At 36.4% G+C, this 25,799-nt stretch overlaps 1 protein-coding gene across 1 annotated transcript in view; it reads right to left on the bottom strand.

Moving 5' to 3' along the window:
- Positions 1-25,799, bottom strand: part of PCOLCE2 (procollagen C-endopeptidase enhancer 2) — an 82,126-nt gene that overhangs the window by 17,425 nt on the left and 38,902 nt on the right. Inside the window, exons 3-4 of the mRNA XM_003766115.4 lie at positions 13,661-13,916; positions 12,120-12,244 (exon numbers count right to left, since the gene is read on the bottom strand). Coding sequence (XP_003766163.1) covers positions 12,120-12,244; positions 13,661-13,916 — 381 coding nt within the window. The remainder of the gene's footprint in view (positions 1-12,119; positions 12,245-13,660; positions 13,917-25,799) is intronic.

Raw genomic sequence — 25,799 nt, 5'->3', positions numbered from 1 at the left:
TTCATGAGTTGGGACCTCTTGTACCATATCCCTCCTCAAACTCTTCTCACTCCATCGTGTGTGATGGAGCACCAGGGAGGAGTTTCTTTGAGGATGAGAGCCTATGCAGTTTGCATGAGGAAAGGAGGGAACTGAAAGGTTATTTTCAGGAGAAGATTCACTGGGAGGGTTTGCTTCACTGAGGAAGAACACTTAGTGATTGGGGATCGTGACTCACAAGTCAATCAGCATGATGAGAACGATAGTAATAACATTTATAAAGCACTTTAAGGTTTGCAAAATAGTTTAGAAATATTGTCTCATTAAAGAGAAAAAAGGACCCATATGTGCAAAAATGTCATAGCAGCTCTTTTTGTGGTGGCAAGAAATGGGAAATTGAGGGGATGCCCATCAACTGGGCAATGGCTGATGAATGTAACGGACTTTTATTGTTCTATAAGAAATGAACAGGCTGATTTCAGAAAAGCCTGGGAAAATTTATATTAACTGATGTGTAAGGTGAGCAGAACCAGGAGAACATTATACATAATAACAATAAGACTGTGTGATAATCAACTACGATTGATTTAGCTCTTCTCAGCAATACCATGATGCAAGTCAATGCCAATATATTGAGATGGAAATTTGCATGCAAAGAAGGAACTAGAAGACTGAATATGGATCGAAATAGCCTATTTTCACTTTTTTTTTTCTTTCTTGTAGTTTTTCCCTTTTGTCCTGATTTTTCTTTCCAAACATGACCAATACTGGAAAATGTTTAAAATAATTGTACCTATATCAGATTGCTTGCTGTCTTGAAGAGGGGAAATGTAAGAGAGGGAGGAAGAAAAAAAATTAAACTCAAAATGAATGTTAAAAACTACCTTTACATGTAATTGGAAAAAAATGCTATTAAAGAAATATTATTTCATTTGATAGTCACAATAACCTTTGAAAGTAGATGCTGTTATTATCCTCCTTTTATTTATAAAGAATTTGAGGTAGATAGAATTTAAATGATTTGCCCAGGTCCACACAGAAAGTGTCTAAGGAAGGATTTGAATTCAAGTCTTCCTGATTGCAACTAGCTCTCATCATTTAAGGTGAGATAAGTACCACAGTGATTCCCATTTTACAGGTGAGGAAACAGAGGATGATCAGAGAAGAAAATAATTTGTTCACATCTGGCAGGTCTTCTAGACTCCAGCCCCAGCATTTTATCTATCCCCTATGTCATATTACTTCTGAGGACACACTTGTGGTTCAATTCCTTGTATTGAAAGAATTTTATGTCCACTTTAGTCCAGAAGAAGAATTGTTTTTGTCTTAAAAACTGTATTGAGTCCACTTACAGAGATCAAGGCTAAAGAATCATTCAGTTTTTTGAAGTGGATTGTGACATGGTCAAGAACACCACGATTATGTATTACCTGCTGTGGGACTGCAGTCTTGTGAGACTGGGAAGTAGGTGGTTTGGATGGTGTCAACAACTGGCACTAAGGGACTGAATCATAGCAAGAAAATTCCTCCAAGAGAAAAGAAGGAACTAGTACAGGTTTTCTGACAATGGAGGTCCAGAAACAGGACACAGAGAGATCAGTTATATGGGGAGGGGTCTGGAGTTCTCAGAGCCAGGGGCAGGCTGTGTATTCTCTAAGCTGTGAACCCTGAGGGCTGTTCTTACCTGTAGGTACAACTCCTGGCCACCTGTGTCTTTCTCCACAGCTGTGCTGTCTAGCAGTGTCATCCAGATACCACCCCCACTACAATGGGACCTTGCCAGGACTCAGAGCTGGGGCTCTTAGGGATGCTCCAGCCACAAATCATCAAGGACCAGCAGCAAGAGCACAGGATTTGGAGTAAGGAGAGATATGAGTTCAAAGCCTTTGGCCAACAGCCTCAGAGGCAGCAGGGTGGCAAAGCAGATAGAGCTCTGGATCTGCAGGCACTAAGATTAAGGAGAATGGTGAAGGTTTCTTGTAGAAGATGGAACTTAAGCGGAGATTTGAAAAATAGAAGAAAAAGTGAATAGGAGAGAATGCAAGAATGGGGGGAGGGGGGGTAGCCAGGGAAAATGCCTGGAATTGAGAGATAGGATGTCACTTAGAGGAATAACAAAGATTATTTACTCAATCACAGGGATAGTAGCTATGTGACCCAAGGCAAATCATTTAAACAATCTGCCTCAGTTTCCATAACTGTAAAATGGAGATCACAATGGGACAGAGCTCATAGGATATTGTGCGGATCAAATGAGACAGCTGTCAAGTGCTTAACATAGTGTCTGAAACAGAGCAAGTGCTTAAGAAATGCTTGTTCCCTTCCCTAGTATTTATTAAAATTTTATTTAACTGGGCTTAAGCTTCAGTTTTCTTATCTGTAAGATGGGAACAACAACAATAACAATATATGTAGTATTTATTTATGGGCTATTGTGAGGATCACACATGGGAGCTTTGTAAACTTTGAAATGTTCTATCACTATCAGCTATTGTTGTTTTTATTCAGGACACAGAAGACATGCACAAGATGAGGAACTTTGAAGTTCTTGATGAACTCCCATGCTCATTTTCATGTTTCACATAGCCTTCTTAGTTTACCAAATTGGAGCTGTGTCCCAATATCAATATTTTAAATGAGAGGATTAAATTCTAGCTTCCCAAGAACTGAAGATATTTGGAAATTTCTGGTTCATCTGATGGTAGAGAATGGACATCAGCATCTGCTTGGATTGTAAACCTATAGCCCAGAAAATGGAGTGCAACCAATTACTGTACCCTAGCACTGGGAACAAGAACAAAGTAATAAGATACTGGGAGAGAGTTTCCCAGTGGTTATCTATTTACCCAGCTTCTTAAATTGTGATTTACCACCCCATATGGGGGTCCCGTAACTGAATATGGGGTTTGTGAAATTATAATTTTTATCAATAAATGTTTGATTTGTAGATCTACCCTACCTGTGTTTGTTTGAATTAATCTTCCATAGCTCTGCTGTCAGTGAAGCCCATACATTAACAGAACTAGTAAAAGTGACCTTCTTATTTGGAGAATGGATTGGGCAAATACTATATGTGAAATACAACTATGGCAAAGGAAAAATGGGAGAGTGCTTTACCTGGGGTCACATAAAAATTTCTTGGGCAAAAATGAGTTATCAGTGGATAAAATTTAAGAAGCCCTAATCTATACAACCAAGCAAGCATACCTTGAAATAAAATATCTAGTATGTGCTGGTTCCTAAGTCATATAGTATTGAGCAACTGTGCCTAAGAAAAAGTGGCACAACTCAATAGTTACAATAGTTATAGGAGAGATATAAGGTTGATTCCTCCTCCCAAGTCAAAGTTAGACCAATGAAAAGTTCAAAATCTCATTGAGGTCCACTTGATCCAACAATAGCATCCAATGGATTTGATAAAAAACAAAACAAAACAAAAACAAACCCTGAGATTCACTAGCAAGAATAGAGTCCAAACCAGCTTTATCTAGTAAGAAGGAGTCCAAGGAAGATGATTTCATCATAATGTGACTTGTTTGTTCCTGTCACTCTCACTCCTTTTGTTTTTTGGTTCCTATCTCCAAGAAGGGTAGATAGTCTGGTCATATTTCCCCACAGTACAAGTACACCAGCTTCCTGAACCAGTCCAAAGGGATTTGGTGGAACCAGATGCCATCTTACAGAATTGATTCCTATAGGTTATCTATGGGATCTGAGTGAGATTCGATTGGGGACAAGGGTAGAACAAAGCTACCAGGACAATTCTTATTCTCCATAGTGGTATAACTACCTAATTAGAGTGGGCAGGGATATGTCATCCGCTTCCCCTCTTATGAGTTCATACTAAATCAAATCTATAAGCTGTTGACAAATTCATACTTAATCAAATCTATACTGACAAATTATTCCATTAGAATGGCCTTGTTCCAAGCTAAGTCATGACTCACTGTTTGGAATGGATTGAAGTAGTTAGTTGTGGTCTGGTGGAAAAGAATGTTGGACTGAGTCAGAGAGAATTAAACTGGTATCCTAGCTCTGACAGTTATGAGCTTGTGACCTGGAAAAAGGCTGTTTCTATCTTTGGATCTCCGAACTCCAAGCCGGGCACTCAATCCACTATGCCAACAGATGTTAGCAGGCCAGCTGATCTCGATCACTAGAGATTTTGTAGAAGTGGAGTCTAAGACAGTTTGATGAGTGATCTGAGTCAGGGACCCAAAATACTCTTTTTTAGTCAGTGAGGAAAATATCTCTAGTGTGCTAAACCAAGTGGCTGAAGTTTGGAGGTTTGGGGAGATGGGAGTTCTAACAAGTCCAGCAATGACTTTTCTCATTTGCTAGTGGCTATCTAAGCCTGGAGGCTGGTAGTTTCAATTAGGAGTTATTACAGTGGGAGCATAAACTCTCTTCAGTAATGCTGTAATATCAGTGTGGCAAGGAGTGAGGAGAGGAAAGGAGGTATTAAAGGATGCTATAGTTTCCATTGAACTATCTCCAGTTAGCAGGATTGTGAGAACTATAACCTGTGGAAGCATTTAAGATTTTGTCGATGGATGGGGAACCACTGATTTTTCCAAGACAGAATAATTTGGAGAATGCTGATGGGTCTCACAGAGTAAGGTTGCATTGTACTGAAGGGAATTCCAGCAGAAATCAAGGGAAACAAATATAGGTTCTTAGTAAGAAGGGTTCAGAGAATCTTTACTAGGCAATTGGCATCAGAGTTAGACCAGGAGAGATTAACATTACAGAAACCAGGAATATTATTATCATAGTTTTTAGCCAAATTTATATGCTCAGAGCTCTGAAGCTGATGGGCTATTCTTACAGACAGAGGCTGTCCCTACCTGTGTTTGTTTGAACTAATCTTCCATAGCTCTGCTATCAGTGAAGCCCATACATTAACAGTTCTAGTAAAAACAACCTTCTTATTTGGAAAACAGATTGGACAAATACATGTGAAATAAAACTATGGTGAAAGAAAAATGGGAGAGTGCTTTTCATTAAAAGGTAGAGAAGGACTAAGTTAATGTAGAGATAGCCAAATGATAGATGCCACTCAAGAAATCTTTTGGGGAAAGAAGAAAAAGGAGGTGAGTATTTCTATAGCACTTACTATATTTCAGGCACTGTGCTAAATAAGCATTTTACAAATATGATCTCATTTGATCCAAGTGTAATGTATGATTACTAAATATTTGTGATGTAGAAGGCAATGATTTTACCAGGATATAGTTCAGGAAACATCAGTTCTGGATTTAGTTAGTGTCTTCTTAGCTTATTTAAGCTTATATGTAACTCCTATGAGCTAAAAGGATATCTGTATACAAGTTATTCAAAATCAGGATATGAAAAGGGGAGATTGGCTTATGGGTCAATTTCAAGGGCAAAGAATGAATGTGATGGATGGGGAATTCAAGCTCACTTGAATGCTAGGAAGTAAGTAAGAAACCAGAAATAAATGAAGTGGAAAGAACACAGAGAAAATGCGTAGGTAGTAAGAAAAAGTTGAACCTGAAAAAATTCAGTATGGTATGAGTGTGTGTGTTGGGATCATGGTGGGGAATAGGAAATATCAACAACAAGACTTCAGAAATCAAAGATTAAATCTCATCCATATTTTATCCCTTAAAGTAGGGCTTCTTAAATTTTTTCCACTTGTCATCCCTTCTTGCCCAAGAAATTTCTACATGACCTGGTGTATATAGGTATATAAAAAAGATATACAAATTAAACAGTTACTGATAATAAATCTTAAAGAAATTTATTTTACAACAATTCTTTGGTACCTATATAATTTTACCATTTATTAAAGATGAAAGTGAATTTGCATATTAATGAGATGGATGTGCTTGTTTATTTTTAAATAACAAATTAAGTCTTGGCAGAACACTTGACACATTTTAGTGTTGCCAAATTTTTCGTGACCCTCATATTCAGCTATGTGATCCTATGTAGGGTTGCAGTTTTAGAAGCTTTGCCTTAAAATGCTCAGCCTAGCATCTTACACAAAGTAAATGCCAAGGTGTCCAATGCCTGAATTAACTGAGGATCTTTCCTTGAGCACTCTTCTTCCAAACAGAAAGTATGAGTTCAGTAGCCCAGGACTCAAAAACGCTACACTAGTTGTGGTTCGAATATTATTGTGGGGATATTATTGTGCCAAGAAAGAGATGAATTGGGCAGCTTCAGAGGGTACTGGGAAGATATCTATGAACTGATGCAGAATGAAGAGAGCAGAAGGAGAACAATCTAGATAGTGATAAGAACATTAGTGAGAAAAATCACTTTGAAAGATATTATAACTTATTAATGTGATGATAAACCAAGAGAGTCCAAGAGAATAAAGATGAAATAGTAAACTTACCTTCTGATAAAAAAAATGATAAACTTAATAAGAAATACATGGTTAGATATAGCAGATGTGGGAATTTATTATCCCCAACAATGCAGCTATGTATTGTAGATTTTTTTTTTAAAGGAAAAGGTACTTGTTTTGTTTAATTTGCTCCCTTGGAGAGACAATAGGAGAGTCAGATTAATAAATAAAATAAACAAATAAACAAACAAACAAATAAATAAGTAAAATTTGTTACTTGAAGAAATGAAATAATAGACTATTTTTAAAAGAAATGCTGTACTAGACATAATGTGCCAGGGTTAAGTGACTTGCCCAGGGTCACCCAGCTAGTAAATGTCTAAGGCAGTTGTTGTGCTCTGTGCACCATGTATTGTATAACCTTGCTGCCCTGTAATTACCTAGACCTAAACTGAAGTTACACTCTTCTCTGTGGTTGTTTGGCCTGGCAGGCAGTCGGGTTCCTTTGATGGCCACCCCTGAGTGTGACTGAGGGAGGAGGTAGGAGGATGTGAAGAGAGCAGATGACTAATTTATGAGATTGCCTTATGGTATATTATTAATGTTTGGGGTTTATTTGTATACAATGACTTCTCAATAGTTATGAATAAAATAATATTTGCTATTAAAGATAATGGGTCATTAAAAATTAAACTTCTATCTTTAGACCTTAAAATTCACCACATATTCCCATTTAGAAGGGATGGGAGAAATACTATAGAAAGGATAAAAGAAGAGAGAAGGAAAGGGGGCTTTCTTTCAATGAAACTCTTACTTTAAACACAGGAAACACCCCATAGATTCTGTAGGATGAGAAAGTGCTCCTAAATTATTCAAGACTCAGTTTTTGCAAAATATATTTCTCTTCTAAACAGAGTTCCTTGTAGTTTCAAAGACTTCTTTGATGATAAAAAATTCAAGATTATCCTAGCCAAAAATTACATTAACAAAATAAAAGTGTACAAACTGGATATAAATAAAAAAAGGAAATACAATTTAACCATAGAGAGAATAATAAAAGGATTCTGAAATATATGTAAATCTAATCTAATAGCTCAGAAACTGGGTATTCTAAGAAATTTAAGTTTATAACAAAGTGCAAATGTGACCTTTTATTAAATTTCAAAGGCTACTTTAGATAACAACTAAAATTATATTTTCTGAAATGTAATTTTAATTCATAAAAACTTGTACTATTCATTAATACACTAAAATAAAAATAAATAGGAAAGCTAAAATCTAGTAGTATTCATTATTAAATGGGCAAATTTTAGTATTAAAATAAAAATGAATTTCAGTATCATGAACAAAATTTTTGTTTCACATAATCAACAACATTGGTTCTTAAACTTTTTGATCATGAGACCCACTTAGACCCTTAAAAAGAACTGAGGATCCTCTCAAAGAGCTCTTATTTATCTGAATTATCTATTGATATTTACCATATAGAAATTAAGATATTTTGTTATTATTGTGAAAATAGTTTTGACCTCTGGGCCCTTTGAAAGTCTCAGAGGTCTCCCAGACTTATATCCTGCAGACCAATGATTAGCACAATTGTTCTACTGACTTGAATTGTTCATTAATGAAAGTGCTGAGATTAATATTGGGAAACATTTCCCAATATTAATCCCAAGGTATGTCTTTAAAGACTTCGCTAAACAATACAGCAGTGGTCCCTATATAATTAATATGTGCAGTTCAGATCCTTGAAGATAGGATTGGTCTGCCTCTACATTTAGGAGCTAGGATGTTTTGACTCTTTTTTTCCATGTTAAATATGGAAATTTAGTTAAGTTTCCAGAAAGCACACAAATTTAAATAATCAATGAACTAAGCAATGTGAGAAATATACACCTCCTTTACTCTTGGAAGCTAGGGATCAATCTCTTTTGCATAGGTCTTGTACAACACACTTTTAAAGAACTCCAAGGTGTCTCACAGACTGATTCAGCTTATATTTCTTCCTTTTTGAAGGAAAAAAAAAAGGTTGGTTTGCTCTTTTGTGATGTTAATGCTTCATTAGCTACTCTTCATTATTTATCACTATTGGTTATATTTCAATACTTGGAAGTCTTATGATATTGCTGGGGTGCAAATTCTATTTTTGGAATAAGAACTCTCTTTTTCGGCACATATTACAACTTCTCTATTTCTTAATAGGCTGTCTTCATGAATTACTGTAGCAAAAATGTCATTACTTGGGTGGCCAACTCCTATATGATAAGTCTTTCTAAACTTAGCTAGGATAATCCTTGGACATTGGACCAAGGCCACAGTGGTTCAGACTTGAAACATTTTTGATAGATGTCTTTTTTCAAGATTTGCCTGAGTTTGTATTTTGAAGTCCCAAGGTCATGTCCAGGATATTATGAGGCAATGGAACAAGGCATTAGTGGAGACTAATGGTTATGATGACTATTATTAGAAATAAGAGAAAATGCTCATCTCAAATTTACCGTAGATTGATGATTGTAAATGGCAGTCTTTGACATACTGAATATGGTATTTGTTCTGCCTTCTAGACAACTAAAAATACCTCAGGATTTGGGATTTGAATATTGAAAAATGTAATAAGAAATTAAATTTGCAACTGGAAGAATTTCACAGAACAAAAGAGCCTGATTGAATTGGTTTTTCTGCCTCTCTAACACAACTTGCTGCTTCCCGAACTCAGGAAGATTTGGAGATGAGTTGGAGTCTCTCTGGCTATCAGCTTTAGACAAAAGCCAACTCTATGTTAATGAAGTATGTGGCAAATTATGACGGGCTTTTTGATCAAGTTCTGACTTTGACAGTTATATTAATGGAGCCAAGAACATAAAGAGCTCTTAAGATCAATTCCAACTTCCTTATTAAGATTAAGAGAGGAAGTGATCAGTCTGACATACAGATAGTAAGTAGCAAAGGTGAGATTTCTTGACTCTGATTCTGGCCCAAAGAGGCTTTTTTTCTGAGGCCATGAAAGAGTTCTGGTTCCCTCTCATTTTGGACTATTACTTCTAGCCCGTTCCTGGACAAGGTCAGGTTGAATAAGACAAGGAGAAAGATGTATCTGTGATAATGCCCTTTTAATTTCATGTATGCTCATATTTAAAATAATAACAGAACTGAGTTCAAATCTGGTCTCAGACACTTAACCCTTCCTAGCTGTGTGACTCTGGGCAAGTCACTTAACCCCAATTGCTTCAACAACAACAATAACAAACAATAATAATAATAACAGAATCACTGATTCTGTTACAATCCAAGAAGGCTTAAGGAATGCAACCTCTAACTTCTCTGATTAAAATAAAAGTATGCATACACATACACACACATATACAAACAACTGATTATCTCCCAAAGGACAATGAAAAAACATGATAAATACAATTGATAGCTGGGGAGACTCTAGTTTATCTATAAATCATCCTGATAGGGAAGCCAAGTGTTATGGTAAGAGAAGGAGGCATATAGAAGTCATTTAAATCAGCCCCTCTCCTCTTTTGTTTTGTGTTAATCCAAGTCCCAAAGGCAATTGGTAGGGGATTCTCTCCTCATTGGTTGAGATCAATACTCCACACTTGAATGAGAGGGTGAGATGGAGTAAAAACAAAAATGGAAAGGGATCCAGGGATCTTCTGGCTTATAACTTTGACAGAGAAGATCTGAGATGCAATCTCTCTTCAGATCAAAAGAAAGGAGAGAAGGACTCTGGGAGGAAGCCAAAATGTAGAACTTCAATCATGTTCATATTCTCAGTTTGCCGCACTAAAGACTTCAGCGAATTTCCCTTTGGGCAAGATCTGAGACTCTCTCTCTTGGTTGAGTTGAGTTACTTTGCTCCCAAAGGGAGGGATCATTCAATCTATATAGTCTGGTCTATGTTCCTATATGGCAACCTAGGTAGTACAGTAAATGGAGTGTGGGGTATGGAGTCAGAAAGACCAAGTTGAAATCTGGCCTCAGACACTTATTGGCTGTGTGACTCTGGGCAAGTAATTTAATCCTGTTTGCCTCAGTTTCTTCATCTGTAAAATTAGCTGGAGAAGGAAATGACAAAACACACACACACACACACACACACACACACATATATATGACTGAAGCAAGTATACAACAACACATAGTCTATTAAGTAGACTTTCTCTGATTTCTCTTTTGCTATCAAATTCAGCAAATGAGTTTCTTTGCTATGTGCCTTCATTGTGGAACTGGTATTTGGTGGTAAGGGTCATCAAGTCTTAGATATAAAGCTTGTCCTCCTCCTTCCCTATTAGTGAATAGGTATTAGGGCCTTACTTTAAATCTTAAAGTTATTTCTTTTATACTAACAAGATTTAAGGGAGCAACCCTGCACTCCCTCTGAGGAGAGCAAAGCAGCCAGTCACAAAGCAGCCATAAAATTCTGATTTCTCTTCTGGCAGTAATTAACCCTTGGAGAAGGGTAGGGGAGAAGAGACTAGAGTTATAACTTCTTTCCTTCTTGTGAGACACATAAAATAACTCTATGTTACATAAATTTAATTTCCTCTTCCATAAAGTTGCTTTTTCAATGTTCAAAAGAGTTTTTAAGAAAAGTAATGGAATTATGATTGTACATGCATTTTCTGGATGTCAAAAGAAGATGAGGAAGTTCCTTAGAGTGTGAGGTGATTCCTTATGGCAAACTCATGGGGAATGGACTACAGTCATACAGAATGGGCAGGCATGGATGGGGCAGTGGTCTGCCTTGTTGGAGAGAACATCTGAATCAATAGCATCACAGAGCCATTTAAGTATTTGGATTGAGTATATGTATATATGCATATATATGTTGTGTGTGTGTGTGTGTGTATACACACACACACACACCCCTACATACAACTTTCCAATGCAGTGGAAAATGGCCTTAGAGCTTCAGAATAAAATGACAGATCAAAAATGACTAAGAAGAAATGGAAATTCAATATGAGGAAGGAGATAGTAAAAAAGCAGCCAGATGTCCTTGATAAATTCAAGTTACCTGGCTCAGATGAACTACTCTTGAGTTCTGAAACAACTGCACATACCAAGCCACTATCAAAGATATTGAAAGCTCATGAAAAACAGGAGTACCACAAGACTAAAAAAGGGCAAATGTCTTAATTTTCAAAAAAAAAAAATTGATAGATTCTAGAAACAATAGGCCATAAGTAAACTTGATTTTAATTCCAAAATTCTAGACCAAATCATTAAAAAGATAGTTAATGAATCTCTAGAAAGGGAAATGGTAATTACAATAGAGCATCATGGCTTCATCAAAAAACAGGTCATTCCAGACTACTCTTATTTTCTGTTAGAAAAAAAAATTAATCAAATAAAAAGCGCCTGAAGTTGCATTGGAACTCAGGTCTTCCTGACTGTAGTTCCAGTGTTAGATGTACTGTGCCATCTAGCTGCCTAAAGCCCTTCCAAAGATTCAGAAAGGCTGTTAAGTAGAGAAGAGGTCACACTTTTTCTGTTTAGCCTAGGAAGTGAGAGTTGGGTACAATGTGTGGAAGTTTCAAAGAAGTAAATTAAGAATCAGTATTAGAAAAAAGTTTCCTAACAATTATAACTGTTCAGAAGTGGAATTAGTTGCCCTGAGAGATGGTAGATTCCCTATCCTTTGGGGTCTTCAAACAGAGCCTGATAACCACTATTCTGATAAAGTTGTCAGAACTACATGGTTGTTGAAGTCCTTCCAATTTTTAAATTCCATAATTCTATGATAATTTAAATATTACAAAGATCATTCATTTTATGTAGCTTTTTTGAGAAGGTGAAAAATGAATCTCACCTGATTCTTAGGGGCTATAATATGCCATAAACAAGTGACTCCTGCAGGGTAATCCCGATCTGGCCAGTTGGGTGTTTTAAAGGAACCTGTAGGTCTTTGTAATCGGCCGCCACAATACTGATCCCCTATAATTATAAAAACATAGATTAGAACTGAATGAATTTCTTAGAATAGGCTATACAGATGAAGCAAAGTAGATAGTAATTTAAATAACTAGGAATAGGCAAACAGTGAGATCATAAAATGTAGGCAAAGACTGATGTGTCATATTCACTAAATATTTATCATTCTGTATGTGCTTCTGGCAGTGCTAATATACACCAGGCTATGTAATGGTTCCAATTAGCGTGATCACTCAATTTCATCAAGAGAAGACTGCCATTAAAAAAAATTGAATTGACACTCTATTTGACTGACTTTACTACTTAAGTCCATCAAAACTGTCACATCCTTTTGTTGATATCTCACAAAGAGCCAGAGGAGAGCTACGAAACATCTGGAAGCTAAACATAAAAAAGCAATATTAGTTAATAAGGCAAAACAGGACCAAAGCAGGAATTAGCAAGTTTATGTGCCATTCACTAACAGATGATAGTATACACTGAAGAATTCAGAGAATTTGATGAGCTTATTTTTAGAAGGGGCTATTTTTAAGTAATTTGATTTTCTGATGAAATGAATGGTACTATGTGGTCAGATGTTCAAAATAGCTTCCTTTTTCTTATTTTCTTTTTCAAGAGGGGGGAAGATGGAAGGAGAGAAAGTAAATCTGTGTTGTTCATTGAGAGGAAAATTAATTTTTTAAAAAAGAAAAGAAAAAAAATCATCATTTTTCCTATTCAGGGAGGTGACACTGTGGATAAAGCTCTCTGCTTGGAGTCAGGGAGACCTAGATTTACATCTGGCTTCAAACACTTAAAGTGTCATTCAACCTCTGTCTCTGTTTTGTCATATGCAAAATGGAGATAATATCTTTTAACTTCTAGGGTTGTTTTAAGGATAAATTGAGATAATAATTGTACATGGGTGGGAAAGGAGCTGAAGGAAAAGAGAGAATTTAAAACCAAAATTTTTAAGTGTAAAAAAAAATTAGTAGTAGTAGCAGCAGCAGTAGCAGCAATAATAATAATAATAATAAAAGATGTTCAGCATATACTATCATTTGTAAGTATAAATGTTAAACTTCCTAAATTCTGCTTTGTTCCACAGACTTGAATGTTTTACAAACCATTCTGTTATCTAAAAAAAAAATAAGTATCACAAACTACCAATTCTTCACACTTTGTTCCCACTCTCTAATCCATTTTCTTCTAAAAGATAACATCCAAATCATTTGTGCAATGATACTCTCTAAGAACTGGACTCAAATCGATTATTTCCATGACTTTTGGAATCTCTTCATGGTAAGGAACACCTGCTACACTAGCACAAGGCTCAAAGCAAAGATTCAGGACTACATCAGAGTGGCAGTGTTGATGCCATACACTGGGACTGCCCAAAGGACCAGGAAGTTACTTCTGTGTTTCAGTGATGGAAAGTACCTCTTTCATTTGGTTCTGCTGCAGAAAACATAGCAATGAAGCCATTCCCAGCTGTGTTGGCATCTGAAATCATCTGTACCAGCATCTTGTTGCTGTTGGACACAAGAGCTCCTGGCCTGAAAGTTCCACAGAAGCGACCAATGCGTTGCCCATTGGTATGGCCATTGTACACATCCACAAAATCATAGCGACACAGGTTATCGCTTTCTAAGTCCAGGAACCGGAAGTAAAGAACAACAACTTTTCCTTCAGGTACCTGTGGAGAGAAAAAAATTATTAAGAGCATGAGTTCTGGAGAGAATGAGAACCATCATTGTATTTCTTCTAAAAGGTGAGCGTTGAATTAGGGAACAGCTTCTTCCAACTCTAACCTGAAAGAAATGGGTAGATGTCTTTTTGCCAGAAACTATGCTAGGATGTCTTTTTGCCAGAAAAGAGAATCAAAGATAAAACAAGAAGAATCCCTAAGATTAGCAGGAATTTCTTTAGGAGAAAATAACTGATGTTTAGATAAGTAAATAAAAAGTAAGGTGTTTGTACTGGGAGGGATCAGAAAAGGCTTTGGAAGGAGGGTTCTAAAGGAGATGAGAGTGAGAAGAGGATCCTTTCAGGCATGGGAATGGGAAGTAGCCTGTGCAAAGATAAGAAAGTACAAGATGAATATGTGTATGGATTAAAAATTAGCAAGATTGCTAGAATATAGACTTTATGAAGAAAAAAGAAGCAAAATTAATAACAGCTTTCTCATTGCTAAGGAAATCTAAGTGCTTAACCAAAGAACATTTCCATATTCTCTAAAGAAGAAAATTCTTCCTCAAGGGTCCTTCTAAACAAAGAGGGTGAAAACACTTACTAATTGGTGATTCATAGTTTGTAAAGCAAATTTTTGATTAGGTTTTAGCTCTCAAGCACACCTGCTAAGATATTTTGTGAGAGGCTGGGTCAAGTGCTTAACAAACTGGCTATTAAAGTACTTTGTCTTCACTTCATCCTAAATGAAATAAAAGAAAAACTCCAACATGCAATTGTAGCTTGCATTTCCAGAGCACTCAGAGGTTACACAGTGTTTTCACCGACAGTATGTCATAGAAGCTTCCCAAAGAACTTTTTAAATACCTGGAGCAAGTATTCTTTCCATTTTATAATTGAGAAAACAGAGGGTGATAGTGGTGACTTCTAAAACCTCAAGGCCACGAAGGAGGGGATTCCAATTCAGGCTTTTGTACTTTAAGGCCAGGACTACTTACATAACACCATGTTGCCTCAGGTTATGCCTACGGATCACAAAACAAAGGAGACATCTGGCACTTATCCAGTGAATTTGACCAACGTGAGTTTTCGGATCAAAGCAAATCCATTTGGGAACTGAATTATTCAGATGAACTGTCCCTGGTGCTCGAAGTAACCCAATCATAGTTGAAGCGACTCTTGTCAGAGATACAAAGTTTCATTTCAAAGAGTAAAACTCCCATAATCTTGTAATAATGAAACACAAATCACATTCCTTCCATGCTTTTCTGCATGTCCTTTCTCCCTAGATTTGTCATTCAAAAGATTCTGTTCTTCCTTCATGTGAAAAATGGATTACAATATTCAATATAATCTTTGATCAACAGAATTCTTTTTCAACCTGAGTTCAAGTCACCTTGTAAATTCCACTTTCACATCATTTAATACAAAGGAGCCTTGATCAGTTTTAAGTCGATTCATTTTTACTAACTATCCACCAGACGGGGTCCCCATTGAGTAAAGTAAAAAACTTTCTCACATTATAAACGTCTTTTATTCAGGACATGAAGCACTCAAGGAAGAAATCAAGCTCAGTCTTCAACCTGTAGATAGGTCACAAAATTGTATTCTCTATATTGTCTATACATCCAATTAAGGCGAGCGAATTTACTTCACTATCTTCTTTGTTGGGAAGGTTCTTTGCAAGATATATTTGAGCATAAATGAAAATAGAGACTGAGAAAAAAGCATTAGAATCCCTTCATCTGCAAAGGAAATCCTTCACAACTGATGTAGTTTATAATTGCCCTGGAATATAAGAATTCTTTATTACTTAATCATTACACTTAAGTTGAGCTCCCAGCTTTTGTGTTGTTTCTGCCTTTATTTCACAGAATCCCTCTCTTCCTTCAAGATAGCGACTCAAGCAACACTATTATAGAAAATATTTCCTGATAGCTCAGTGCCCTCCTGTCCAAATTATCTTGTATTCATTTTTCATTTATTCTGTATAAACTTAGGTGTGATATCATTACTCCCCTGATATAATGTAAGGGCAAGGATTTTCTTTGTATTCTCATCCCCTAGCAGTGCTTGAAACATAGTAGGAGCATAATAAATTGGTTGGTTGATTAAACTCTCTAAAATCTTTGAGACTGGTCTATGAATGCATTTATACCTCTTTAAAAATATGAGAATGGAAGAAGCAAACATTCACAGAGTATTTTCTACTATACACTGAATTTAAGATCCTGCTTTATTGTTTTGGTTTTATCAGAAAACAAACAAGGATTTCAGAGTATGATGTAAAGCTAAAAAAGGCATCAGTAAAACAAAAACAGTGTGTCCCAAAAGTCTTAGAGAAGTTTTAAGCTTTAACAGTATATTTATTTAAGTCTTCATTTATAGCTTAAATAAATATGCTATAAAAGCTTAAGACCAGATTATTTAAGCTTTTATTTTTAGCTTAAATAAATAATCTATTAATGCTTAAAATTGCCCTAAGATTTTTGAGTCAGGCTGCATATCTTTTATATAGCTTTAAAATATAAAATATACCTAAACATAAGTAAAGATATTTAAGCACTTGTATTTAAATATTTAAAATATATAATATTTGCAAGTGTAAAATATGTAATAAATATATTTAAGCTTTAGTTTAAATAAATGAGCTTTTGAAGCTTTAAACTGCAGTAAGACTTTTGGGTCACCCTCTATATCAAAACACACACACATAGAGGCTCAATAGAACAAAATGCAGTCCTAAATGTTCTTCTTAAACAAGGGGTCTTTCATGTATATTTTAAGATTATTTATGACAGATGCAAACATAGACACAACTTTGTTCTATTATCTTCCATGTAATAACATCAAGTGAACATGGAATTGACATAGATACACATCCAACCCTCAAAAGGGTTTTCTTCTGATGGGGAGAGAAGGTAGGAGAGGGAGCTAGCATCATGGAAGATGCCCTGCATAAATTTGTAATCCCCCAGGCGATCTGCCTCCAGAACAGAAAGCTGGACGTAAACTCAATGATTCAGATGTAACATAAGCTTTAAAGCTACTGTCTCAATACTTGCTTTAACTGACAGGTTGATCCTCAGAGTATAATTATTATGTCCCCTCAGGATTCTCAAATAAACCTTGAGAAGCTGTGGGTAATGGTGGTTTTCTAATGTCATAGCTTATGAACCCCCACTGGTGTGCTTTCCCCTGTGATTTTTTGCTTATGTCAATTAAGTCAGCCAGACTCCATTAGCTTTTTAGAAAAGTAATTTAATATGGTGATATAGTATATAGTATGTAAGTATAAATAGTATATACCATATAGTATATAAAATAATTGATTCAAAACATACATTCAAAAGTCTGTGACACATTTCATCAGTACATACAAATTTCAAGGGGGACATAGGTTTAGTGAGCACACATGGCAAAGGAATAGTTCACAGCTTCTGGTTGTTTAAGTCTTTTTCTCTCCTTTGGGAGATACTCGTGAAGTCCCTCCTAGGTCCCTCTTTTTCTTCCCTTCCTCTCTTCCTTCCTTCCTTCTATCTTTCCTTTCTCCTTCTTTCCTTCCTTCATTCCTCCTTCTCATACTCCCTTTTTTTCTTTTTTCCTTTCTTCTCCCTTCCTTCCTTCTTTCCTTCCCTCCCTCTTCTTTCCGTCCTCTTTCCTTCCCTCTTCTTTTTTTCCTCCTCCCTTTCTTCCTTCCTTTCTTCTTCCTTCCCTCTCCCTTCTTTCCTTCCTTCCTTCTTCCCTCCCATTGCCTTCCTTCCTTCCTTCCCCCTTTCCTTTCTACCTTTCTTCTCCTTCTTTCCTCTCTCCTCTCTTCCTTCCTTCTCTTTTGTTCCTTCCCCTTCTATCCTTTCTTGCCCCTTATTTCCTACCTACCTTTCTTCCTCTCTTTCTTCCTTCTTTCCTTCCTTCCTTTCTTCTTCCTTTCTTTCCTTCCTCTTCCTCCTTCTCCTTTTTTTCTAGGTTCTTTGTAGAGTCTTGAAGCTGACTTTTCCCCAAGTTATCTAGTGTTTTTGATTTTCTTTGTATTCTCACTCACAACCAGCAATCATTGCTGTTGCAAGGACAACAGATGAAACAGTATAAATCTCAGGTCTTCCAAATACACAAGATTCTCCTCTTATCAAGGAGGAGTCTTAGACTTTATTCTTCCCTGCTGAATCATTCTCCCAGAGGCTTGTTGCCCTGGGAAATTTCTTTCCTGGGTTCTGAAATGATCTGCTACTTCACTCCAAACCCACAGTATGTGTTGGAATTTCTCACTTATTTTTATTTACTCCAGACCCATCGTCACTGCCTCCACTGAACTCTATTTTCATGCCACCTAAGCAGTCAGCTGTCCTACAAGAGCCTTATGGTGTCAGGCTGTTAACTGTGCAGCTACCTGGATATTCTCCAAACCAGTAAATGATTGCACTCACTAGTTCTCCTATATATGTATTTGCTTTAATTTTTAAAAATATACAATTAAACATCATTAACAAATATAACTATTCAATCCACATATAGAAAAAAAAGATTATGCATAAAACTAATTTCTGTTATTTACAGTTTGGGGTTTTAAGGTTTAAATTAACTTCAACAAAGTCATATTCTTGCTATGTCTTCTTTTGAACTAATTTTCTGGATTTTTGTTTTTGTTGTTATTTACTTAGTTTTAGTCACTGTGAATTTTATTGCTTGGGTTGGCTTTTTTCACTATGAATCACTTCATGCATTCATCTTTTTCCATGTATGTTTCACATTTATCTTTTCTTTTAGCAATAGGTTATATTTCTACTTTTTGGTGATTATGGATAATTCTGCTGGGTACATTTTTTTATAGAAATAAGATATCTTTTCCTGTTAATGATATCCTAAGGGTATCTTTCTACTTGTGGGATCATTGGGTCAAAAGGTCTAACCAATTTTGTAGTTTTTATAGCATAATATCATTTTGCTTTTTGAAAAAATTGTACCAATTCACTTCCCGATAGCATAGTAGAATTGTAAGAGTGTGCACATTTTCTCTCAATCCTGCTCTGGTTGCTATCTGACTTCCCTAAAATGACTCTTTTTCCCTCTTGACAGAGATGGTGCCCTCTGCATAGATGGAGGAAGTTTTCTCACTTTCAAGTTCCCAAAACAAATAAAAGTATAGACCTAGTCCCTATTCCTAAATGAAAGTAATGAAATGGGGGGAAATCCAAAGTAATTTAGAATAAATAGCCTCAGACATCATACTAGAAAAATTTAAGTGCATTGAAGTACATGTGTATGTTGATGTGTGCATATACATGGTACATGTATTATATGATTTTGATAAGCCCACAAAGAGGCAAATCATGGCAAGGTTAAAAGAGCAAAGAATTGAGAGCAGAAGACCTGGGTTCAAAATCCATTTCTGCCACTTTACTCTATGACTTTGGTCAAGTTAATTAATCTCTCTGAATTTTGACACCTCATCAGTATAATCAGGCGTTTGAATTGGGGGTCTCTGTACCTCAAACATAATTATATTAGAAAATCTAAGGACTAAAGTGTGGGGTGTGTGTGTGTGTGTGTGTGTGTGTGTGGTCTAATTTATTAGAAAGAATATAAGATCCTTGAAAGCAGGGATTTTTCTCTTTCTCTCTCCTCTTCTCTGTCTCTCTCTCTGTCTCTCTCTGTCTCTCTCTCCTTTCTCTCTCTCTCTCTCTCTCTCTCTCTCTCTCTCTCTCTCTCTGTCTGTGTAGATCTAATTTATAAGAAGAAATATAAGATTCTTGAGATCCTTATGTATGTATATACACACATATATATGATTCCATTTGAAATATTCTTGGCAAAGATACTGGAGTGGTTGGCCATTTCCTTCTCCAGCTTATTTTATAGTTGAAGAAACTGAGGCAAATAGGATTAAGTGACTTGTCCAGGAGGCTGGGTTTCTGACCTGGTACTCTATCCATGTATCACCTAGCTACGATACACACAGACACACAGACATACACACATACACTCTTAGGCGCTGCAAATGGACAATGGCTTTTTTTCAGAGTTGAATAGGAAGAGTTTAAATTAGACCAAATTTGGGGAATTATATATTCTTCAAGGATTCCATGCTGCTCACTGAGGCAAAACCTCATATTTTCTTTCAGTGCCTCTACTGTATAACTATGAAATATAGAAAACCAAGAATAAAAATTATAAATTACCCCAAGAGCAATGGACCAACAGAGAATAGATATAAGTTGACTGTACCACATTACCCATAATGATTTGTGCCTTAAGGAAGTGCTTTAAAAGACCTAATAAAAAATATGAGAGCAAAAGTAGTTTGGCCAATTATAAAGCAAGAGTGAAAAATTCAGAGGAGAAATATATAAAAATAACTCTCCTTGCTTCTTTGCAGAAGTGGGGGACTGTATTGAGAGGACATTGCAACACTATGTATAAATCTTTTTTGGATATGTTGGTTAGTTTTGCTGAACTTTTGAAAAATTCCCTTTAAATTTTACCATCATATGACTAAAAAAACATTACATTGAATTCCCAATCCCTATATTTATGCACACCTGCATTTTTTATTTCCTTCACAAGCTAATTGTACAATATTTCAGAGTCTGATTCTTTTTGTACAGCAAAATAACGTTTTGGTCATGTATACTTATTGTGTATCTAATTTATATTTTAATATATTTAACAACTACTGGTCATCCTGCCATCTAGGGGAGGGGGTGGGGGGGGTAAGAGGTGAAAAATTGGAACAAGAGGTTTGGCAATTGTTAATGCTGCAAAGTTACCCATGCATATATCCTGTAAATAAAAGGCTATTAAATAAAAAATAAATAAATAAATAAATGAATTTTACCATCATAAGGAATGATTCTGGGAGTGAGGAGGGAGGGAAGAATATAGTGGAAAATATGGACAATATGAAAACAAATGTTATCAATAAAAATGTATTTTGAAAAAAAAAAGCAATGATGGGCAATTAATAGAAAGCTTGGGGATCATATTGGCATTCAGAATTAGAAGTAGAAGTAGATGTAGAAGTAGAAGCAGTAGTAGAAGCAGAAGTAGAAGTAGAAGTAGAAGTAGAAGTAGAAGTAGAAGTAGAAGTAGAAGTAGAAGTAGAAGTAGAAGTAGAAGTAGAAGAAGGCTTCCAGGGTATCGGACAGATCCTTTTGGGAATTTATAGGAATACATAGATGTTATTTCAGAGAACAAGAAGGGGTGGTTGGATTGTCACCTGCACCAGAGAAGGAGAAAAACACATCTTTGAAATCATGGGTTAAAGTATAAATTAGAAACATTATGAGTCAGCTAATGTTATCAGTAAAAACTGTTTTAAAGGGAGGTCATGTTTAGATCTGCCTTCCCTTCTGGATTAATCAAAGCATGAACAAATATTCCATACCTGGCACCCATCCAACACAATGGAACTCTATATAGCATGAGTCTAGCCATGTTTGAATGAAGGTTGTTATATTGTCCAATGGTGAAATATCACCTAAGTGGCTGAGGGGATAGGATAACTGATAACTCAGGGTTTGCTGCACCAGAACTGGGTGGAGATACAAAAGGGGCAGCCTACCCCTAAATTGTTCTATTTCCAAGAGGGCTTTGAGGAATGAGGGCTATTTTGGGCTGCCTCCTGGTAGAAGAATACCTGCTCTGTCTCCCACTGGGCAGTGAGCACATGGCTATTTCTGTCTCTTTCTGTTTATCTTTTCCTGAGTTTAGGCCAATGAGTGTTCTAAGATGGGAGTGTCCAGCTGACCTGGGGAGTTCATGAGATCCACAAGTCTGTGGGCAGTTGAAGCTGAAATGATAAAAGAAGCAGCACCCACCAGAGGTAATAGTAATTGTTGGCAGTGAGTGACTATCTCAAGAAGAGAGATTCACTGAAGACTCAATGAAGACAAACATGGACAAACTCAGATGCACAAAGACAGATGCTTGAGGAAGGAAGAAATTTCAAGAAGGATGACCCTTTGCAGCAGATAGGAATCTCAATAAGAGATTCAAAAGAGGACTCCCAAACCATAAGTATCAAGAACTGGGAGTTACTGTTGGCACACATGTATTGCTCACATGTGCCTCATTAACATTATATTATAAATTTGTGGCCATTCTCCCCATGTGTATATTTGTGTGAGAGTTTGCTTCAGACTTTTAGAGGGAATTTAAAAAAAACTGTTCTTACTGTACCAAAGGGAAATATTTTTGCTTTGTTTTATTATTATTCCAGGGAGAGTGTTTTGTACCAATTTTTTTTTCCTATAATACATTCATAAATACCTTTGCTTCAAAAAAAACTATAAAGAGCTGTAGTCTACTAATCAAGGGGAAACACGCTGGTATGGGCTTGTGACCAACAGCACTAGAACAGGGTTACCTCTAGAACCCTGAAAGAGTAGTAGCAGCAGCTCCCTGGAGACATAGCTCGCCAATGGGAACAAGACTGGGGAAAATGCCCCCAGAGGAGATGTTATACTCTAATGCACTTATCACCAGGACATGGATCCTCTGCAGGGAATTAGACTGAACTCACTAGCTCCTTTCCACAAACCATTCAATTGGTATTAGATAACGACATCTCTTAATTTCTAATGAGTTGTACCTAGTTTAAAAACAGACAAAAGGGATTCTTTGTGGCTAAGCCATTATTTACTTAAGAGAAAAGAAATATGTTCTGAAAAGAGTTGATTTTATACTTTAACACTGTAATGCTAATACTTGTTGTAGAAACACAGTTAAGAAGATATTATTTGGAAATTATGCAACCCTGAATGTTTTTGCTCTGTTATTTACTGGAGGATTTATTATGTTTTGGTAGAGAAACAATTCTCTGTTTGTGTTTTTTTCATATTAACAACCAAATCTGTATTTGTGCCAAAGCCTGAAGCTAAAACCTCGTCCTTAACTCACCCTGTGGTGATTGGCGCTAAGTTGTCACATGTAAATGTGCCAAATCACTCGATACTGGGATCCGTGCCAGGAGAAGTCAACGACTACTTTCTAAGCCCACACTCTGAATTTTTAGGTTCAGGGATTCATGTGGGTATAATGCAAATGTGATTTCTCCAGCTTATTTTCCTTTGAGGAGTGTTTTCCTGTGGGAATAGCAAACCTTAAGGCCCTTTTGATTATACTTGCAGCTTGATGAGTAAATATATCATTTTCTCAAATGAATGGAATGGCAGAGGGAAGGGCCATCTAGACACTAGCACTTTAAATGTTGGATACATACATTATCTCATTTGAAACTACTTTGTGGAGTAGTATTTTACAGATGAAGAAACTTAGGCAAGCAAGGTGAAGTTCCTTGCCCAGAGTCACACAGTTAGTAAATGTCTGAGGATGGATTGGAGCTCATGGATATGAGTTCCTGACTCCTCCAGACCCAGAACTCTCTCCTCTGTGTCACCCCTATATATGCTACCTTCATTATATACATGTAAAATTGATTTTTTGAACCTAAATGATAGAGCACTGGACATAGAGTCAGGAAGACCTGAGTGGAGGTTTGGACTTGAGTACTTTTCACAGAGCTGCAAATGCATGCTTTGGTTCCATGGAGAAGGGATGCATGTTCCCACCTCTTATTGAAGAACATGTGGGACCAGAAACTGCTTGTGGATTCTCTGTGTATTCACATGAGGTTATGTCTAAAATATTGGCAACTGAGCCAGTAAGAGTCCTGAGAAGACGCAATTTCTTGTCTATTTGGGAGGCTGTTCTTTCTTGGGACACAGTCAACCCTTAAACTTTCAGCAAAGAACATTAAATGGGATTGTTCTCCCCTAAGCCTTGTCCCACCAGTTATGACCACACACATATGGAAAGGAGAACTTGCGTTTGCCTAGATAACCTTGAGATTGACTTTGGCTACCTCTTGGTTTAGCATTTCCTAAATGCAGATTATTGAATAGTAAACCTGAGACTGGACCTCAAGTCCCTGGATGCTTCTGTTTTGTGTTTCTTTTCCTGAGTCCAGATAGCTGAACATGGATTCTGAGAAATGGCCATTTCCACCTCTACTATTGCTTAGAAGATGATTTCTGTAAAGCGTCTCAGAGACAACAGCACCACTTCCAGGAGGGTTCCTAAAATCAAAGCTAAGTGCTGGCTTGCCAGGAGACCTGGACTTGCTTAGACAGTATAGATAGAAAGTGAACATGAAATATCTTTGAGAAAGTCTACCTTCTGGGAAAGAACAGCAGGAGTCTTTGGTTGCTTGCTGTTCCATGTTTTAAATATTTGTCAATGGGCACTTATGAGTCTTTTGTGCTTTAAGTATTTCCTTCCATGGTAGAGGAAATAAATACTGTTCTATACTTGATAGGGGGTAGGTAAGTGGAAGCAGTTCCAGCCAAAGTGGATGCAAGATTGACCAGGATTCAGTCATCCAGTCAGCAATATGACTAATGTCTTTTCAATCTCAACATGGTCTCTCTGTCCAACCAAGCACTGTGGCTTGGACAGCCTTACACTCTCTGGGTGTCTCCTCTCTTGATTAGCCCTTCCTCAAGTCCTGTTTAAAGTCATGATTCACTTGACTCCTTTTTCTGATACTTTCTCCACAGAAACCTCCTTAACCTCATTGTAAGGAGATAGCATCTAATGCCGTACAAAGAAGCGGGCAGTCATGTACCCCAGAGAGCCACTATGTACCCCCATCATGCTGTGCCCTGGACAAAGTCCCAATTGTTTTACCCTTGTTATGGCTGTACAAAAATGTGTCTGAAACTGAATGTCATTTTAATGGGCTGAGATTTTCCTCTTCCACAAATAAACCTTTAAGAAAGTATTATTGCTTTTTGAAAATGCTAGCATTATAATTTACATAAGAATTAGAGAATTAGACAGCTCAACAGCTGTCTTTTCATGTAACCTAGATACAATCCAGAGAATTGCATTTATACACAAATACTGTGCCATATCCCTAAAGAGGAAAGAAAATCAAAGCTGAAGTAAGAACTTTTCAAATTATTATCCAAATATTCTACAAAAATGAATATTCCTTTTAAAAACATGGTATCTATAGCTATGCCCAGAGAAGTAACTCTGGGAGATGACTAAAAGCCATTACATTAAATTCCCAATCCCTATATTTATGCACACATGCATTTTTGATTTCCTTCACAAGCTAATTGTGCAATAATTCAGAGCCTGATTCTTTTTGTACAGCAAAATAATGTTTTGGTCATGTATACTTATTGTGTATCTAAGTTATATTTTAATATATTTAACATCTACTGGTCATCCTGCCATCTAGGGGAGGAGGTGGGGGGGGGGGTAAGAGGTGAAAAATTGGAACAAGAGGTTTGGCAATTGTTAATGCTGTAAAGTTACCCATGTATATATCCTGTAAATAAAAGGCTATTAAATAAAAATAAATAAATAAATTAAATGCAAAAAAAAAAAAAAAAAAAAAAAAAAAAAAAAAAAAAAAAAAAAAAAAAAAAAAAAAAAAAAAAAAAAAAAAAAAAAAACATGGTATCTAGGGCAGCTAAATGGTACAGAGAACCAGCCCTGGAGAACCTGAGTTCAAATCTGGCCTCAGACACTTAACTAGCTGAGCAAATCATTTAAAGTCAACTGCCTCCAAAAGACAATCTGGCCTACTGAAAAATTGAAGAAAAGATGCCCTCTGTGGGCTACCGTAAACAACAGAACTCAGACTAGGACCAGCTCTATTTTTTCCTAAGCTTGTGCTTTTCCTATGATACAAGGATGACACGAACCATTTTTGTTTTGTTTTGTTTTTGCATCATCCTTCATGAAATAAAGTGCCACAAAATAATTCCTCTTCTTGTGATAACATGATAAAATATGAGTCTTTGATAGAAGGAGCAATTCCTGAAATACAGAGTTAGGGTCTACTTTCCTATGATAAGATGAATCAAAGGAGATATATGAT

This window comes from Sarcophilus harrisii, chromosome 3, assembly GCF_902635505.1.
Source record: "Sarcophilus harrisii chromosome 3, mSarHar1.11, whole genome shotgun sequence".
Lineage (NCBI taxonomy): Eukaryota > Metazoa > Chordata > Mammalia > Dasyuromorphia > Dasyuridae > Sarcophilus > Sarcophilus harrisii.
The sequence above is the reverse complement of the archived record's forward strand: the minus strand, read 5'-3'. Positions and strand labels throughout refer to the sequence as shown.